The sequence below is a fragment of the Lepidochelys kempii genome, chromosome 14, assembly GCF_965140265.1.
Source record: "Lepidochelys kempii isolate rLepKem1 chromosome 14, rLepKem1.hap2, whole genome shotgun sequence".
Classification (NCBI taxonomy): domain Eukaryota; kingdom Metazoa; phylum Chordata; order Testudines; family Cheloniidae; genus Lepidochelys; species Lepidochelys kempii.
The window spans coordinates 28725256-28745113 of NC_133269.1; the positions used below are offsets into that span (position 1 = coordinate 28725256).

General features: G+C 49.8%; 1 protein-coding gene across 1 annotated transcript in view; it reads right to left on the minus strand.

Annotated features, from left to right (window-relative positions):
• Nucleotides 1–16354, minus strand: part of LOC140898105 (uncharacterized) — a 59202-nt gene extending 42848 nt beyond the window's left edge. The window contains exons 1-5 of the mRNA XM_073311556.1: nt 16150–16354; nt 11344–11432; nt 9900–10013; nt 8489–9718; nt 5458–5488 (exon numbers count right to left, since the gene is read on the minus strand). Of these exons, the coding sequence (XP_073167657.1) occupies nt 5458–5488; nt 8489–9718; nt 9900–10013; nt 11344–11374 (1406 nt within the window). The 5' untranslated portion in view covers nt 11375–11432; nt 16150–16354. The remainder of the gene's footprint in view (nt 1–5457; nt 5489–8488; nt 9719–9899; nt 10014–11343; nt 11433–16149) is intronic.
• Nucleotides 16355–19858: the final 3504 nt, after the last annotated feature.

Genomic DNA, 19858 nt, shown 5'->3' on the forward strand with positions numbered 1-19858 from the left:
GAAACATTTTTGTTGTTTTTGTTAAGGAAAGCTGAGTTGCTCCGACAATTCCTTGATTCCAGTGTTGTCCCTCTTCTCCTTCCCTAGGCAGTACGTTGTGACCCACCTTCCACCTGCCTGCACAAGGACTGTGGGTTGTGCAGGGGGCTGTGCTCCCCAGAGCATCCCTGTCCACTCCAGGGGAGGCATCAGGGTTCTCCAAAATCTGCTCTGGCTGCAGGACATGGCACCATGCAGGAGAGTCAGCGGCAGGTGCCGTCACAGGCGTGATGGCTGGCACAGCTACTGGTGCTGGAACTGAACCACCCCTGCTGCTAGCCCGTGCATTCAGCATCTGCTCCAGGGTCAATCAGTCCTGTTCCACGCTCCTACACTCTCCTTCCAGGGACTTCTCCCTGCTCCCATTGTGTCCCGCTTCTTCTTCACCCTCTTGAACTGCAGGCACTCTTTGCTCCTGCATGCCACAACCCTGAAAAGGTCCTCTATGTTCCTCAGTGTGGGCCAGTTTTAGGACCCAGCGCCCTGGGTGGGAGGCTTGGCCAAGCAGAAAGTGTCTGCCAGTGGAATGAAACAGACAGCATATTAATTGTATTGCTGCGAGGAAGAAAAAAAAAGAATCCCCCCACTTTGCTTTCTCCATCTACACATGGCTGCGGGTTGCAACATTTTGAAATGTGTATTTAATCCTTTATGAATTCTCCTGTGCAGACCCTCCTATTTCTAGCATCAGGAGAGCCCCACCCACACACCATGATAAGGAACATTCATTTTATTTAAAAGAAAAAAAAGTGTTGAAAAAAAGCCACCCCTGGCTGAGGCAGGGCACAGTTATCAACTTGCTCTAACTTTGTTTCCGGCTGGGGAAGCCATAGAAGATATACATGGGTGGCAGGTATAATAGGCCAGGGGAGGCTAAGCCTCCCCAACCCAGGCTGTGTGGCCCCTCCCATGCTCCACCCTCACTCTCCCTCTCCCCAGAGGCTGTCGGAAGCTCAGCTTGGGCTGGCGGCCTGGAGCTTGGGGCTTGGGACAGCTGGTGGCCTGGCCCCAGGGGGACTTGGGCTGGTGCTTGGGCCGGCCAACAGTCCAGAGGTTGGGCCAGTGCTCGGGCTGGCCGGGGCATTGGTGCAGCTGGGGCAAGTGGGCAGGCGCTCCTCTGGCTGTGGGGGGCTTGGGGCTCCAGTAGGCGAGGGGGGTGGAAGGGGCAGGATTTCAGGTGGGGCCAGGAGGCTAGCACCCCCGAAGGGGGGGGTTTCACGTGCCACCCATGAAGATATACATCTTTTGGAAATATTAGAATGGAAGAAGGAAGTAGTTTTCCAGGTAAGTGGTGGGACCCCATTATCTAATGCAAAGGAGATATTTAGGTGGCTGAACAGCAAGTGAGCAAATGGAGTGGTTCTACTGGAGGGGGCTGGGGGGAGAGAGTTCTCTCTACCCAGACATCTGAACAATTGTTTGGAATTCCTGCTGGGGGGGGAAGGTGAATCAAGATGTTGGAGTAGGATTCAGAGTCTTGCAAGTGGCAGAGTGGATTCCCCTCCCCCTCATCTTCCCACCACAGCCTAGAAGTCCAGGAAGAGGCAGGAAGTAGGAAGAGGCAGCCAGCTAAGACTGTCTGCTGCATGAAATGTCATCTAAAGTCACCTGGCAGAAGTGGAGGAAAATCAGAACAATAAAATAACAGGCTGAGTGTATATCAAGCAATGAGGACCACAAAGAACTTCACCACTCTCTGAAACTCAATGGATTTATAAACCTGTGCTGTATGGGACTGTGCAGTTTGCTAGCCAAAGTCTAAGTGTAACATGACATTAGCATTCTTGAGTTACCACCAGCTGCGCTTGCAAAGACATGCACTCATACCTCCTAGGCCTATAAGCCTTTACTTGTTTTGCTAGCTATAATTGCAAACAGAGCTTGTCAGAGAAATTAGGGAGTTGTGGCTACATTTTTTTTTCCTCCCTTTGGCAAAGTCAAAAGCCCTTGAGTTAGGAAATGCCAGAATGAATGCTGCCCATGCAACCTTAATTCAGTTTACTTGTGCCCATGCATTATGATGCAGCTTTAATTACACACAGAAGAAACCATCTGTGAACAGTTTGGTATAAGTGACTTGGCAAACATCACATAGGAACTCAGTGGCAGAAGCCGGACTAGAAACCAAACCTCCCAGGTGGTAGTCAACTGCCCTAACCACAAGCCCATCCTTTCTCTCATTGAAGGCCCCCCCAAACCTTCCAACTTCTGCAACAAAAAAGGCAGTAGTCCCACAGACAACAGCCTTCTTTACTACACAATGGATTCATCTCCTGAGCAGCCCCAGCCTGTGCACTGACTGAGGCAGGGATCTTGGGAAAAAAATAATACAGGTTCATGTAATTAAAGACTGCATCATAGTACATAAACACAAGGGGGGCAAATTAAGATGGCATGTGCAACATTTATTCTGGAATTTCCTCCCTTGAGAGCCCTTGACTTTGCAACCTTTAAGGATTAAACTTTGTATTTCCTAATTGTTAATTATTTAGTTTATTGATGAGAGCAGCCTTAACTAATGCTAAATGAGGGGTTTTTTTGTTTGTAAATATTCTTTTTTAATAGAAACAAAATCTTTTATATATGTGCCATTTAAATAATAAAACACATTTATTAGGTTCAATGCCTATTTTATTGCTACTCTTATCTTTGTGCAGCTCCATATTTCACCACTTCAGTGTCTTGTTGACCAATACCTGGGAAGTCATTAAATTAAATTGTATTCAAATGAAACATGTTTTAAACTTCACATTTACTGCAACTTCTACATAACTTAAAAATGTGTAATGGAAAATGGAATAGGGACTTAGATCTCTAATTTCCTGGGTTGGTTTGTTTTGGAAAGGTAAATATTCAGAAAGCCAGAGATCGCCCCCAGTTTGTAAGAAGCAGCTAGCCAATCTCCATAAGCAGGAGCTGTAATTTTGTACCTTATTTTCATGTGCCACCCAGTCCCCACCCAAAGGAGCCCTGCTGCTTTCACTGCAGTGCCTGCTGGGACCCTGCTTTGTATCAATGACAGGGGGAATCAGAGGGAAACCAATTAGCAAAGGCAGCCATTGCCATGACAGCCAGGGTCATAGTGACCCTCCCCAAATGAGCAAAGGGACTGGATGGGGGGACACTGAGTGGCTGATTGTCTCTGCTGTCACAGTGGATCTGCTCTGACAGGGGACAGCAAATGTGTGCAGAGTGGGAAAAGGCTGGCTTTTCGAGTGTGCTAGTTTTCCCAAATTTCCTGAAAAATCCACCCCATCCAAACACAGCCCGGGGATCCCTGCACATGCACATCCATCCATGGTGGACTTTTGGTTCCAATTCCCCACATGGCAGGTTTACCAGAAAGGGTTTCTGAACAGAGCTGAGATGTGGAGGTACGGACCCGGTAAACCAGCCAGTTCTGACACAACCATAATTATGGTCTTAAATTCTATGGGTCTTGCTACTGCGAGACTGTAATCCTGCAGTAGCATCTAAAGGCCTCATCAAAGGCTCAGAGCCCTGTGGCACTGGGCCCTGCAGCTCAGGGAGAGACGGGCTGACTAGGAGATGTTATCTCAAAATAATCTGAGGGGGGTTTGTTCTTGTTTGTTGGAGCAGAGGGAAACTTCCCCTTGGGTCATCAGCAGGGATGGAACAGAGGATTTCTGCATTTTAAAGCATACGCTCCTCAATTTAGTGGTTGTGACCCCCAGGTGCGGGTCACATCCTAGGAATCCGTTTGCCATGGAAAAATGCAGAATTTGCATTTTTACAGAGAATCTTTCACTTTTACATTTTGTGAAAAAATAAAAATGTATACAGTAGAACCCCATTTATCTGAGCCTCCATTATCCAGCTCTCCAGATTAGCTGAACCACCAGTGCACACATAGGAATATAGGAAATTGATACTTCAGCCCTCCATCCTATGGCTGACAGTCTGAGCCCCTGCTGATGATCTGAATTTTTGATTATCCAATCGGGACCCAGTCCCAGTTAGATTGGATAAATGGAGTTCCACTGTATATCAATAAAACATTGGGTTCAACTGATACCTATATATATTGGGGCTAGGGAAATGAAAGTTCAGCCTTTCATTTTAATCACAGAAAAATGTGGAGTTTTATGTTTTTTTGTTGGAGAATTTTGTTTTTTTAATCACAGAAAACTAGGAGCCCTGGTCAGGAGGCCTGGCAGTGAGATCTCTGTGGCAGGGAACTGAGTCCCTAGGGGAAGGGTTAGGAAGCAGTTTGGGGACTGAGGAGACAGGGTTGTGGATGCATCTCCTGTTTCCATCCCTGTGAGTGAGCAGGCTCCGAAGGGGCAGGACTTTCTTTGGGAGCAGTGAGGATGTAGTTCCCTCCCACAGTAATCTGGGCAGAAATGAGTTGGCTCCTGGTCCTATCTTACAACCCCCCCTATCCCAGGTCTCCAATCCCACATCACAGCAACAGGGATGCAGATTAGATTTATGTTCCAGCTAAACCAGGCAGTTAATACTTCTGCAATAGCTAAATGTTGCCTTTAGGGATTATTGCATGAATGGGGACAGTCCCCACCACTTGGCACTATTGTTTTAGGCTGGCTGCACACTCAGGCAGACAAATCCGCATCAGTACCACTCCCTTCACATTTTCAAGGGTTTCTTTGCATTCATGAGAGCTGGTGGGCATACTGTTTATTTTAAAGGAAAGTTAAGATTCTGGAGCAGATTTATGTTTTTAGCAGGGGATGGAATTTAAGGAGCTGCTTGGGGGATCCCCCTGACACTGTCCCCAGGGTGGCACATTCCCCCAGCAGCGCGGGGACTAGGCAGAGGCAGGAACTGGCTTTTCCTCTCCCTGCTCCTCACCTTGTCCCAGGAAAGTCAATCTGCCTGGGGTGCTGCAGGGAATGGGGCAGGGCTGGGAGCCAGGAACCTCCCTCCCCACTGATTGCTCCTGCTGCCCCTGCCAGTCTCTCCCCATGTCGCCTTCCTGCCCCCCTCCCCTCCTCTCGGGCTGGGAGATTTGATCCCTGGCCCGGGCTCGGGACAGTCGCTCTCCTGGAGCTGGCTCGGCTCCTGCAGGCGCTCAGGGGAGCAGAGCTGGGGGCGGGTCAGGGAGGACAGCAGCTCTGGGACTTACAAACCCCTGACACCCCGGGAGCAAAGCTGGGGCAAAGAGGGGCCATTGGTGCAGAGTCACTTTCCTGCCCGGCCCCAGCCCTTCCCCCCCGGTCTCTTCCCTCACCTGGAGTCTGCAGCCCCCAGAGAAAATCCCCCTCCGGCTGGGAAGGGGCGTTAATGTAGGTTTCTCCCCAGCTACCATAGCCCTTCCCTTTTCCTTAACAAAGCCCTTCCCTGCAAAAGTATCGGGACTGCAACTTCTGCCCCCAACTCACTCACAGACTGGAGACAGGTCCCCAAAAATCTTCAGGTGCTGTGACACAAACTCACCTGATGCCCAGGTGCCCCAGAGCAGCATGAACTGGGACCACAAATAACACAGGGGACAGATGGGAACCTACTCTCCGCAAACTCCAGGGGTGCCAACCCTAAACACCATGGCCCCTCTTGCTTCTTTACAAATGGGGTTTACTGAGCCATTGGAGTTTGAGTTAACAGCAAATCAGCCACCCACACTTCCCCCTGGATCTTCCAGATTCCATCTTGTTCCTGAACAGAGAGGACCCTGCAGAACAAAGACACCCAAGCCTGCTGCCATCTGGGGCTCCGAGCAGTCCCTTGGCCATTGGGTCTCTTCTGCTGTGAGGTATCCTCTGGCGCAATCCTGGGTCCTCACAGAAACACCCCAGACTCCTGGTGTCTCCTTATTTCCATTTGCTGGATCCACAGAGAAGGGAGGCCAGTGTTGATGTGGCCATCATATTTAGACTCACCTGTAAGTATCCCCTGGGGCCTGGCTTTATGGGAGTGGTGAGCTTCCCAGCTTTGTGAGAGCTGAGCCCCCCAGGCACTGAGGAGCACCTGCCAGAGTGTGGGTAGCCTGGTGAGGGGGTTGAGATGTCACTGGAACTGGCTGAATACAGCCAGGGAATTTGCATTTAGAACTCTAGGATGTTTTACAATCAGTTGTAGGGTGGAATTCATGCCTGGGACAGGGGCCAACCAATGGTCTGAAAACACAGCTTTTGTGGGACTTACTTAGTGCAGAGCCCTTCTGGGGGTGCCTGGGGTGGGGCAGTTGTTATGAATTGTATTACGGGAGCACCTCAAGGCGCTGAGAACCGATCCCCATTGTACTGCGATGCGCAGACCCTGAGAGGGTCCCTGCCCCAGATAGCTCACGGTCTAAATAGATTATTACCCCCATTGTATATTACACAGGGAAACTAAGGCACATACAGATTAGGTGACTGGCCTGAGGTGATACGGGGAGGCTGAGAGAGCGGTCCCAGCCCAATGCCACAACCAGCCTTCTTGCTACAGACTCCAGGTCTGTGACTCCCCAGCTCTATTGCTTAGAAGGGGAGTGCGCCAGAAATGACTAAACCCATAACCATCACTCTGGCCCCATTACAAATGGGCTTACCAGTTCTTTTCCTGGGCCCACCAGGGGCATGTGTCTTCTGGGCTCTTGGGGTCAGGCTTCCCTCAGCCCCTGTGCCCTTATATTTTGGGTATTCCCTTTGATAATCCTGGGTCCCAGTAGTGTCCCTACCGCCAGCACCCCCGCACAGGTGTTTGTTATAGAATGTATGAACTGCAGGTGTATTCCTACATTGATGCACGTGACCTGAGTGTTTCATTGTTTCCACACTTTTTATTGGGTAGCTTTTTTATTTTAAAAAACCCCTAATAACCTTGGGAGTTATTTTTTGCTAACATTTGCTACTTACAAAACAAGCGGCCAGATCTCCAACAGCATTCAGCTTGTCCGTAGACCATCCCACACGCTGAGCTAGTCAGAAAGTCTGGCCCTGCTTGTGGGTGCTTTGGCCCATAAAACTTCATGGGATGAAGTCTCCTAACTCTGTTCCTTTCTAAGCTCCCACTCCTCTGTCCCTATTGGAAGTAACCTTGGGGTCTCCTCTCTGGATCCCTGTTACAGCAGATAGTGGCTGTAAGTCACACAGAGATGGAGTTAGGTCCTCGGAGATCAGCCCGTGCTAGGCACTGGAGAATCAGCATCCCACGTTTGATTTCAGCTGCAAACATCAGTGTTTAGATTAGTGCATAGACTTTGTGCTGGCCCTCTGTGCAGAGAGGAATTATAGCTGGGACCTCCAAAAGAGCTAGGCACTCGGATGCATTGACTTGACCCTGCAGGCCATGAACATGCAAGCCTAGGCACCTGAAATTCATTGATGTCAATGGGTGCTGGGTGCCTAGAGGCTTTTGAAAATCCCACTAGGTGCCTAAATACCTTTAGAAATCTGGCCCTATGTGCTGAAGTTTCCTCCTCAGTCCAAGGGTTACATGCACCAGCCCAGCCCTGCTAAATAATGCTCAGCCCATAAGGGCATATCTGCACGATGGCGTAGGCAGTGAGAAGCCTCCAGCACAGAACAGCTAACGCCTAGTCCCCACCATCCGGATGTGAGAGCAGTGCCCCTCACAGTCGGAGCAATGATTGGAGAGCTCAGCACAGACTAACAGAGGTCTCAGAGGCACCATACGGGTTGAGCTTCTGACACCCATGAGGATCTGAGAAGTGTTCCAGGAACTGTGTCAGCTGGCCAGGTGTGTGGCCCAGGGGCTGTATGTTGTTTTTGTCTTGGGGGATGGGGTGGAGTGATAGCCCCAGTGATAGGGCCAAGGGGAACCCCTTTCTTAGTGCCAAAATCCAACACCCACAGGAGCTTATTGACCGTGAAAGCTTGCCCTGCTCAAACCCTCTGGCATGCAGAGATATGTGAAGGAAAAGGGCCTCAAATTCTACATATCACAAGAGTTCAGGCCTCATGTGTCCCTTGTCCAAGGACTCACACACAAAACACTATATGTCAGCATCGACAGCAAAACTGCCACCTTTCGGCCCGGTCTCCCTCTCCCCACAGAGACAAGGGCTCTTTGCTACTTTTCGAAAAAACAACAGCAAAATCCCACTAACTTATTATTGAATGATTGTTGCTTCAGAAAACTAACTTATGCAAAAGGCTGGGATGGAAAAATATTAACCAAAGTGATTCCTGAGTTGACTCTGTTACCGATAACAAAAAAAAGTCAATAAGGAGGCATCAAAGGCAAATTCACTTGCACAAACTCGAGGGTGAACTCTCAGAAGAAGGTGATGGAGAGAGCGGTGCCTCAGCAGACAACTCATGCACCATATGCCCTCTGTCCGAAAGGGCTCACATACACACCTGTGAAAACAGAGCCCTGGCACATGCAGATGTCTCACCCACCATGTGCCCTCCGTCCGGAGTGCTCACGCAGGCAGCTGTGTACGCTGGCCACAAGATCAGCTACCCTTGCAGGGAGCCAGGTCCCTTCCGATACCCAGAGCAGCTCAGCTGGATCTAGGTAGGGCACCTGTAGCGCTTCTCCCCCGTATGGGTCCTGTGGTGTCGGATAAGGTCCGAGCTGCGGTAGAAGCTCTTCCCGCACTGGGCACAGGCGTAGGGGCGCTCGCCAGTGTGGATGCGCTGGTGGGTGACAAGGTTGGAGCTCTGGCTGAAGCTCTTGCCACAGTCGGGGCAGGTGTAGGGCCGCTCGCCCGTGTGCACACGATGGTGGGTGATGAGGGTGGAGCTCTCGGTGAAGCTCTTGCCGCAGTCGGGGCAGGTGTAGGGGCGCTCGCCGGTATGGGTGCGCTGGTGGCAGATGAGGGTGGAGCTATCCACGAAGCTCTTGCTGCACTGGGGGCACTGGTAGGGGCGCTCCCCGGTGTGGACGCGCTGGTGCCGCATGAGGGAGGAGCTGTCGTTGAAGCTCTTCCCGCACTGGGTGCACTTGTAGTGCTTCTCGCCGGTGTGGATGCGCCGGTGCCGCAGCAGGGTGGAGTTCTCGCTGAAGCTCTTCCCGCAGTCGCCACAGATGTAGGGCTTCTCCCCGGTGTGGATGCGCCGGTGCCGGAGCAGGGCCGAGCTCCAGATGAAGTTCTTTCCGCAGTCCCGGCAGGCGTAGGGCATGTCGCCCATGTGGACCCGTTGGTGCTGCACGAAGTAAGAGCTGTCGCTGAAGCTCTTGCCGCACTCCCCGCAGACGTAGGGCCGCTCGCCCGTGTGGGTCTTCTGGTGCCGCACATGGGTCGAGCGGATGCTGAAGCACTTCCCGCACTCCTCACACCGGTAGGGCTTCTCGCCCGTGTGGGTGCGCTGGTGCTTGATGAGGGTGGAGCCGTGGCTGAAGCGCTTCCCGCAGTCAGGGCACTCATACGGCTTCTCGCCGGTGTGGATGCGCCGGTGTGCAATCAGCGCCGAGTTCTGGTTGAAGCTGTTCCCGCACTCGGGGCACTTGTAGGGTCTCTCCCCGGTGTGGATCCGCCGGTGGATGATGAGGGCTGAACTGCTGCTAAAGCTTTTCCCACAGTCCTCGCACCGGTAGGGCCGCTCCCCGATGTCTTTGAGCTGATTGACACCTCTGCCCGGGTAGGAGGATCTGCTCTTCCCTGTCCCTTGAGGGTTTCCCTGCTCAGCACTCTGGGAAACATCCCCTTTGGCTGTTCCCGATACCGCCCCATGTAGTTCCACTGGTTCAGGGCCTTTCTGCTGAGGGGTCTCCTCCTCGCTCTCACTCCCCGTACCGTCACCTGCTGGGACAAAGAGAATCCACACAGGAGTCACTCCCTGTGCCGGGAGGAAAGGGAATCTCAGAGAGGGAGGAAGAAACCCATATAACTATGGGAGAGGGAGAAAAATCAAGAGACAGTTCCTTAGCCACAAACCATCCTTCCCACTGTAATGTTTTCCTGGCTGATGTAACCAATTCCTCACCTGTTCGGACATCCCTCAGGAGCTCTGGTTCCTCAGAGTCCTGCAGATCTGGGGCCCACAGCTCTTTCCTCTGCTCCATCCAGGAGATCACATTGGGCTCGGGGATGGGAAATCCTGCTTGGGGGAAAGAGAACAGGCAAGATCAGGGCTTGAGACACAGACAGAGAATATTTATTATAGAGACGTGATTTTAACCCTCTCTCTGTGCTGGGAAGTTGGGAGAAAAGGTCCATGGACACACTCTGGGAGAGTCAGATGTCTGCTGAGGGATGTGTTGTGTCACTATTACAGATTCAAAGGTTCCAAAGCCAGAAGGGACCACTGTGATCATCTCTTGTATAACACAGGCCAGAGAACTGCCCCAAATAATTCCTATAGCAGAGCTGTTAGAAAAACACCCAATCCTGATTTTAAAATTCTCAGTGATGGAGAATGCACCATGAACCGTGGTAAATTGTTCCAATGCTTAATTACTCTCACTGTTAAAATGTATGCCTTATATCTAGTCTGAATTTGTCTAACTTCAGCTTCCAGCCAACGGATTATGTTAGACCCTGCTCTGCTAGAACGAAGAGCTCATTATTAAAAATTTGTTCCCCACCTAGGTACTTATAGACTGTGATCAAGCCACCCTTTCACCTTCTCTTCTCTCTGAGCTCCTTGAGTCTATCACAATAAGGCAGGTTTTTTAATACTTAAGTCATTCTTGTGGCTCTTCTCTAAGCCCTCTTCAATTTATCAACATCCTTCTTGAATTGTGGGCACCAGAACAGGACACACACATAATATTCTCTAATAGAATACAATATTAAAATTTACATATGCCTATAATATAAAAGTGCAAATGAGAGGTCAAAATGAAACGGCTTGACTTTCTCTCGTTGAAAATTTCATTGAAATGGACACGTTCTGGTAAGACATTTTGATTTTGATGAAATGGCATTTTTTGACAGAAAACTGTTCAGTTGCAAATGTTTTGACCATCCCTAACCACTGGTGTGTCCTTGAATCTCCTCTCCCAGGGGAAGGGGAGTGAAAGGAACAGTCACTCTTTTAACACACGCACACATACTCTGGGGCTGATCCCCATGAAACCTAAGGGAGTGGGAAAGCACCCTGAGTAGAACCCAAGCCAGCTGCTTCTAATACCTGAGGGGACAGGAACCCTTCCCTGTGACATCCCTGTAGAGGGCTGTCTGACCTGGGTCCATCAGAGCCCACTGCCACTCGTTGAAATACACACATACCTCCTCAAAGGTCACTGGCTCCTGGAACAGCAAGAATCCCCCACTCAGTGAGCCACAGTCCCACTCGCTCAGTCACAGGTGCCCTGAGTGCCCCATATTAAATGCATCTCAGCAGCTCATTCCTTTCTCAGCACCTTCTGTTATTTCAGATTAATTGTTCCCCCGTCCCCCACCAGCAGCCCCTGACCATCCCCTACCTGAGCCAGCTGCTCTGCAGCCATTTCCCATCCCCGACCCCCGGGCAGGCGGTTTGATCTGGAGTGAAACCGGGACGTTATCCTGCAGCCTGTCAGGATGAGAAGGGCGAGTGGGGAGGTTTCAGAAGCGGCTTTCACCCATTTCTCACCCCGATTCCCCCCAGGGTCTTTCTGTGGATACAGAAATAAAGCTCACAGAACATTCAGTCTCCAGCCACCCAAGCACACCTATACAGGGGAGCGGCTGGCTATCACATTATAAGCTGGGCTGACAGCACCACCTATTATTAAGATTGCCCGGCACATCCTGTTATAAGAAACTGTTTTCTGTGGCTTATAACTTTGCCAAACATAAACTGTTTGGCCTGATCTTTTCCATGCCAGGTCTCTGCCTCAGGCTGAAATAGCTGGGAAAATTTCAGCCAAACAGTCCAGCCATTTCTGAAACTGAGGCTAGGGAAAAATAAGTGGTTTTGCCCATGCTGAAAAATTCGGATGTCCTTTTCTTTGAAAAGCTCACGCACTCTCCATGCTTCAGAGCAGGGTGTTGTAATGCGGGGGGGGGGGTGGGGGGGGAGAATTTTGCCATGCCTGGGAAACCCGCATTTGGCTAATGTATATGCCTTTGAAAAATGCTATTTGCACATGGTCAGCAGAGGCTTCTTTGGTTTTAGCTGCTAAAATTGCTGAAGATTTTGTCCTCACTGAGCATGTTCAAGCCCCTCCCTGCTCCTAGTGCTGGCCAGACTGTTCATTCACCATCCCCAGAGAGCAACTGAACAAGCCCTGTCTCCTCCCAGCTCCCCTATGCCTCACTAGTCTCTGGAGCCCACTGCTGTGTATGCCAGCAGCCTGCTGACCATCCCCACAGCAAGAAGAAACTCTTGTGAGCTGCCTCTAACCCAACCTACAGAACTCAGCGCTGACACGAGGCATAACTGATCCCTCTGGGTATATGTTGTGCACCCCTCCTCCTATCACAGTGACAACTCTGCCAGCCTACTCCAGTTAACCCCTCCACCAGCCAGTGCAGCTGCACCTAATGCAATGAATTCAGGTGGGATGCATGCTGGACTACAAATCCATGGAATACAACCCAATGTCTCTTGGTCTCCTTCACATCTCCTTTGCATGGCAGCAACGTTATTGAACCCACTCCAGCAGGTCGGGCCAGCTCCGGGGGCCAGAGTTAGGGCAAATGTAATCCAAAACAACCATTGCAAGCCCACAGGGCCAGGGAAAGGTGAGGAGTAGCAAATTGCGACAGGGAGACCCCCATACACCAGAATTTGCTACCACTGGCCCCAGGGGATGGAGGTAGAAAAATTCTAACGGGGTAGCACAGAATGATACACCAGCTGTGTCAGATATTAATACCAGTAGCAAACTGGAACAGGCAGCAGTTCGTGACACTCCAACTGACTCTCCCTGCAACCGCTGCTCCAGACTATGGCGGGGCTGGGCACCTGAACCAGTGGAACCGTCTCCCCTACACTCTCAGTGACCCCCTGCAGCACCACGGAGGAAGCTGTATGATTAGAATGCAGTTGGTGCAAAGGCAGACCAGGGTGGGAGGGGGGAAGGAGCAGATTGGCACAAGAACCGGGACTGGATGTGGAGGGAGAAAATCTGGGACTGCTCAAGGAGACTGGGAGACAGTGAGGGAAATGGGGGGATTGGGAGCCAGCTGGCTGTTGAGAAACACTGAGGTCAGGAGAGGAGCTGGGAGGAGTGTGGGGAGACTGACATGGGCTGAACAGTCTCCCAAGGTCCTTGCACTTAGGCTCTGTCCAATTCTTGCTGTTTCTTTCTGTATAGCAGCTGTAAAACACAGCCTTGCCTGTCCCACACACAGCTCAAACACCCCGCCAGGCTCTCCATTACCGCAGCACCCTTTGCACCCGGAGCAGGGGGACCAGAACCTGGGTTTCCCCCATGAGAGCACTAATCACTGGACTGCAGAGTCCGTCTCACCCTCTCACTGTCCCAAAGAATATTGAAATCCTGATGCACGGTGGAGCAGCTGCAACAGGCGAGACGGAGAGCCCGCTGGCCAGAATGCCCCGTGGCCAGGGCACTTCCCTGAGAGGCAGTAAACCCTAATTCAAGTCTATGCTTCCCCACCAGGCAGAGACAGGCGACCCAGGCTCAGTTCTCTCGCCTTGGCTGAGTGCTCCAACCCCTCAGCTAGCAGGTAAGGAGAGGCACCATTCCTCCATATTTTGAAAGTCAGGTGAGGGCTCATGGCTATGACTCCTGAGCAGAGGGAGGGGGAGGACTTAGGCACCTAGGTGTCCCCTAGAGGGACAGGGCTGAGGACTTACCCCTCTTCTCAGCATTTCCTATTGGCTAGCTCAGGCTGGTTTCCCTGCTAGCGGAGCCCGTTCCTAGTTGCCTTACTCTCCCCATTCATCGTACAGGTGCCTAACTCAGGCCTGTGCCTTCCACTAGGCAGCAGGGCATCTGCGTGTCAGGCATGGCAACCCAGGTGGAAAGTGGTCTGAGAAAAGTGGGAGGCCTAACATAACCTGGAAACAGCAGCTTTGGGTAAGACAGCGCTCAAAAGTGTCGCTCGGAGACCCAACTTCTTTAAGCTGCTGGAATCCTGTGTCCAGTTCGGGGTCCACAATTCAATAAGGATGTTGATAAATTAGAGGAGGTTCAGAGCAGAGCAATGACAATGATTAAAGGATTAGAAAACCTGCCTTACAGTGATAGACTCAAAGAGCTCAGTCTATTTAGTTTAACAAAGAGAAAGTGAAGGAGTGATGTGATTACAGTCTATAAAGTAAAAAGAAAAGGAATACTTGTGGCACCTTAGAGACTAACCAATTTATTTGAGCATAAGCTTTCGTGAGCTACAGCTCACTTCATCAGATGCATACTATGGAAAGTACAGAAGATCTTTTTATACACACAAAGCATGAAAAAATGGGTGTTTACCACTACAAAAGGTTTTCTCTCCCCCCTCCCCTGCTGGTAATAAGCTTATCTAAAGTGATCACTCTCCTTACAATGTGTATGATAATCAAGGTGGGCCATTTCCAGCAAAAATCCAGGTTTTCTCCCCCCCCCCCCCCCCCCCCCGGATTTGTGCTGGAAATGGCCCACCTTGATTATCATACACATTGTAAGGAGAGTGATCACTTTAGATAAGCTATTACCAGCAGGAGAGTGGGGTGGGGGGAGAGAAAAGTTTTTGTACTGGTAAACACCCACTTTTTCATGGTTTGTGTTCAAACAGGAAATGAGACTAGTGTGATCACAGTGAGGCATCAGAATAGAATACCAGCTGGTCAGGCTGGATGTAGGGATCACCCGATGAGGAGCCCTGGTCTGTGCGATGCAGGAGGACAGGACAGATGATCACAGTGGTCCCTTCCAGCCTTAAAATCGGTGATAATAAATATTTACTGTAACTACATCAAACCACTACAAACTGGATCAAGGGTTAGAGAACACAAGTTCTTCCAAGTGAGAGAGGGGGTCGATCCTTCTGCATCATGTTATCAACTCTGGTGATATTACTGTGAGTAATATTTAGAGTACATCATACGGCCCCAGCTCCTGGAGTCTTGTGCTCCCTTGTGAATCTCAGCTAGCTAGCTTTCTTGCTAGTTTCCAGCCCTTGTGGTTGAAGAGAAAACACAACCCTTTAAAGGCTTGAAAAGCAAAAGATTAATATGCATTGGATTCTTTTTATCTCTCTCTTTTTTTTTTAAAAAATAACATGATTTTTAAATCCATCTTTTTGGACTGTGGTGCATGACTTTTTAGCATTTCGAGTCAGCAATACCGTATTCCTTATGATATTTTGTAACATTAATATTCTAGGTATGGAGTATGTACAAAAACCAGTCATCCTGCCAATATATTTCTATAGGCTGAGCTGGCAAAGTCCATTGCTGGGAGCTTTGCCATTCCTGACTAACACAACCATTTCAAACAAACAGTCATGCCATGCCATGATGTTACTCCCTGGGACTAAGTCAAACCTTACTTCATCTCCAGTCTGCTTCTCTCAGGGCCTCTTTCACTAAAGCCCAACAACAAAGAACACCTCGCAGACAAAGGCTCTCATCCCCAGTGCAGGCACAGTGCACAGAGCTCATTGCAGAGCGGTCACTTTGTTCTGCACAGACCCAGCCCCTCCCACCCGGCCTATACCCACCCACAGACATTTTAAACCCCCCCAGTAACAGAGTCTCTGAGCCAAGAGCTAGAAAAGAGCAGAATCCAAGGAGCTGCTTTGAGGGATCCCCCTGACACTGTCCCCAGGCAGTGCATCCCCCCGAGCAGTGTGTGGACTTGGTAGAGGCAGGAACTGCCTTTTCCTCTCCCTACCCCTCATCTTGTCCAGGAAAGTCAATCTGCCCGGGTGCTGCAGGGAATCGGGCTGGGAGCGGGAACCTCCCTCCCCATTTATTGCTCCTGCTGCCCCTGCCAGTCTCTCCCCCATCTCCTTCCTGACCCCTCTGCCCTCCCCTGGGGTTGGGAGACTGGGTCCCTGGCCCGCTCCCGGGCCGGTCGCTCTCCCGGAGCTGGCTCGGCTCCTGCAGGCGCTCAGGGGAGCAGCTCTGGGACTCGCAGACAGGAGGGGCCATTTGTGCAGAGTCACTTTCCTGCCTATCTAGGGTGATTAGCTAGCAAGTGTGAAAAACTGAGACACCTTTTTTGGGAGGGGGCAGGGGGAAGACAGTGGATATAGCTACCCATACAAGACAAAACCCCTAATATCTTGGGACCGGCCAGATAATATTAGGAGGTCTGGTCAACCTACGCCCACCCCCGGGTCTCTCCCCTCACCTGCAGCAGGCTCCGGCTCAGGGGCTGGTGTCGGCAGAGCCCGGGGCTGTCCCGGGGGCTTGTTCCAGCCCCCAGAGAAAGTCCCCCCGGCTGGGCACAGAGGGACACTAGGGAAGGGTTGTCCCTGCACACACCCCGCTGGGCGGCAGCAGCTCAGTCTGCCTTTTGGACACTACAGATGAAGCAGCAGCTGTGACCCAGGAAGCTCAACCCCGGATCTGCTCAGCATAGAGATTGCAGTAACCAGCATCTTCCCTTCCTTCCAATAGCCAGAGCCCTCTGGTGGCCACAGCTCAGGAGCCCTGGGCCCAGACCTGCTGCATGGCAGGAATCCGGCCAGAGCCCTGCCTGCACCTGAGCAGTTACAAACCAATTTGGAAATTAGGAGGGAAACAAGAAAAGAATTTTTATCTTTTCGGGTTGTGAAATTTTCCATCCTTAGTGTGACTGAAGATGGTTGTGTACCATGATCAAAATATGAGGTTTCAAAAAAGGATTTCTGTAACCAGCATTACATATGTACCTATATTTTAAAATTCTACCATGTGACAAAGACAATCAAGTTTTAGGCAAGGGTCCTGCCGACTTCCCATCCTGCATTACAGTTAAGCATGTGAATAAGCAAGTTCAACTGAGGTGGCAAAATTTGCAGATGATACAAAACTACTCAAGCTAGTCAAGTCCCCAACTGCGAAGAGTTACATAGGGATCTCACAAACTTGGGTGACTGGGCAGATGAAATTCAATATTGATAAATGCAAAGTAATGCACATTGGAAAACATAATCCCAACTATACATATAAAATGATGGGGTCTAAATTAGCTGTTAACACTCAAGAAAGATGTTGGAGTCATTGTGGATGGTTCTCTAAAAATATGCAGCGGCAGTCAACAAAGCAAACAGAATGTTGGGAATCATTGAGAAAGGGATAGATAAGACAGGAAATATCATGTTGCCTCTATATAAATCCATGGTACGCCCACATCTTGAATACTGCGTGCAGATGTGGTCACCCCATCTCAAAAAAAAAAATTATTTGAATTGGAAAAGGTTCAGAAAAGAACAACAAAAGTGATTAGGGATATGGAATAGCTTCTGTATGAGGAGAGATTAATAAAACTGGGCCTTTTCAGCTTGGAAAAGAGATGACTAGGGGGATATGATAGAGGTCTATAAAATCATGACTGGTGTGGAAAAAGTAAATAAGGAACACAACACAAGAGCAAGGGGTCAACAAATGAAATTATAGGCAATAGGTTTAAAAAACAAAAGGAAGTATTTCTTCACACAATGCAGAGTCAACCTGTGGAACTCCTTGCCAGAGGATGTTGTGAAAGCCAAGACTATAACAGGATTCAAAAAAGAAATAGATAAATTCATGGAGGATAGGTCCATCAATGGCTGGTAACCAGGATAGGCAGGCATGGTGTCCCTAGCCTCTGTTTGCCAGAAGCTGGGAATGGGCAACCAGGGATGGACCACTTGATTACCTGTTCTGTTCATTTCCTCTGAAGCACCTGGCATTGGTCACTGTCAGAAGACAGGATACTGAGCTAGATGGACCATTGGTCTGCCCAGTGTGATGGAGTGTGCATACCCCTCACTAGGTGAGAATGGGTTCATCCCACACTGTGGGTGGAGGAAGTTCCACCCCTCAGACCATGGTGGGCATGCTCCAACTCTTGTTGGAGTATAAGAGGGAGCAGACTAGGTCAGTCTAGGCTGAATGCTGAGGAGGAAGGATGCTTGGTGAAGGCTCTAGCCCAGGAGCCAGTACAGCCCTTGCCTGTGGGAGCTGGAGAGCTCAAGAACTGACCAGAGACCTGTTGTCTATCGCTGAGTCAAAGTCCCAGTGAGTTACCTTTGCCAAGGGCCTGGAGACCCCAGTGTCATATGGACCATGACTTCAGGAAGCAGGGTAGGAAGTGGCCCAGGGAGGGGGAAGAGAGTTGTGACCTCCTGCAAAGCAGAGTCTGCCTGTTGTGATATGATTCCCCACTGACTGGGTGGCAGACACATTTGCTACTAGTGGGGCCCTGGGCCAGGAGCTGGTGGGGCAGAGAGGGCTCAGGTCCCATCCCTGCCCCTGCCCCCCCTGGACTGTCACTGCCCTGGGTTGTGGTCCTTGGCCTCTAGGCCACATAGCCCTGCACTCGACCACTATATTGACTCTGGGGGGAGGGATAGCTCCTGCTAAACCCAGAGTTGTGAGTTCAATCCTTGAGGGGGCCATTTAGGGATATAGGGCAAAAATTGGGGATTGGCCCTGCTTTGAGCAGGGGGTTGGACTAGATGACCTCCTGAGGTCCCTTCCAACCCTGATATTCTATGGCACTTAACCATGCCACCTTGCACTTGAGGGCTGCTATATTGACTCTGGCCATTAAGCAGCACTATCTTGAGTCCCAGGACATTCTGGTAGACTAACGGTGGTGCCATCACACCCACAATCCACACCAAAGAGGGATGGGGTGTTCATGCACCACCACACCAGTATGGTCATTCTTATTTTCTTAAGTCTTTGCTTTTATATCTTGTGTGTGGCCTATGGAAAGCCCCAGGACTGCTCACCATACATGTAGGAATCTCTGGGTGGGGATCTGGCCTGGGTTATACAGGGAGTCAGCCTGGATGATCAGTGGTCCCTTTTGACCTTGGAATCTAAAACCACTAATTACATCAAACCAATTTATATTTGATTGCATGTTAAACAGATGCTTTCCCCAGTTGACAGCTGGGATTGATCCTTCTGCATCATGTTATCAACTGTTGTGATTTTATTGTCTCACAATATGTAGAGTTTATCTTGCACCCCCAGCTCCTGGAGTCATGTGCAGTACATGCTGATGTGTTTGCTGAACCGGGTGGCCTTATATAATTATGATATTTAGATTGCTGCTAGGGCTGTTTAATTGCAGTTAACTCAAGTGATTAACTCAAAAGAAATTAACCCAATTAAAAAATTAGTCAGGTTTAATTACACCATTAACAATATAATACCAATTTAAAATTTTGGGTGTTTCTCTACATATACATTTCAATTACAACACAGAATACAAAGTGTACCGTGCTCACTTTACATTTGATACAAGTATTTGCACTACAGTACTTGTATTAGGTGAATTGAAAAATACTATCTTTACAATGCAATCACTTTATCATGAAAGTTGAACTTACAAATGTAGAATTATGTACAAAAAACCTGCACTCAAATAAAACAATCTAAAATTTTTTAGAGGCTGCAAGTCCACTCAGTCCTACTTGTTCAGCCAATTGCTCAGACAAACAAATTTGTTTACATTTACGGGAGATAATGCAGCCTGCTTCTTATTTAAGTCACCAGAAAGTGAGAGGAGGCATTCACATGGCACTTTTGTAGCTGGCATTGCAAGGTATTTACATGCCAGATAGGCTAAAACTTTTGTCTTCCACTTCATTCTTTAGCCACCATTTCAGAGGAGCTGTTTCCATGCTGATGCTTGTTAAAAAATGCATTCATTAAATTTGTGACTGAATTCCTTTGGGGAGAATTGTACATCTCCTGCTCTGTGGTTTTACCTGTGTTCTGCCATATAGAACATGTTATGGCAGTCTCAGCTAGTGACCCAGCATATGTTGTTCATTTTCAGAACACTTTCCAGTACTGGATTTACCATGGTGCCGGGCCCACAGTTCAAAGGGGCCCCACCTGGCCCGCTTTTCTCCACG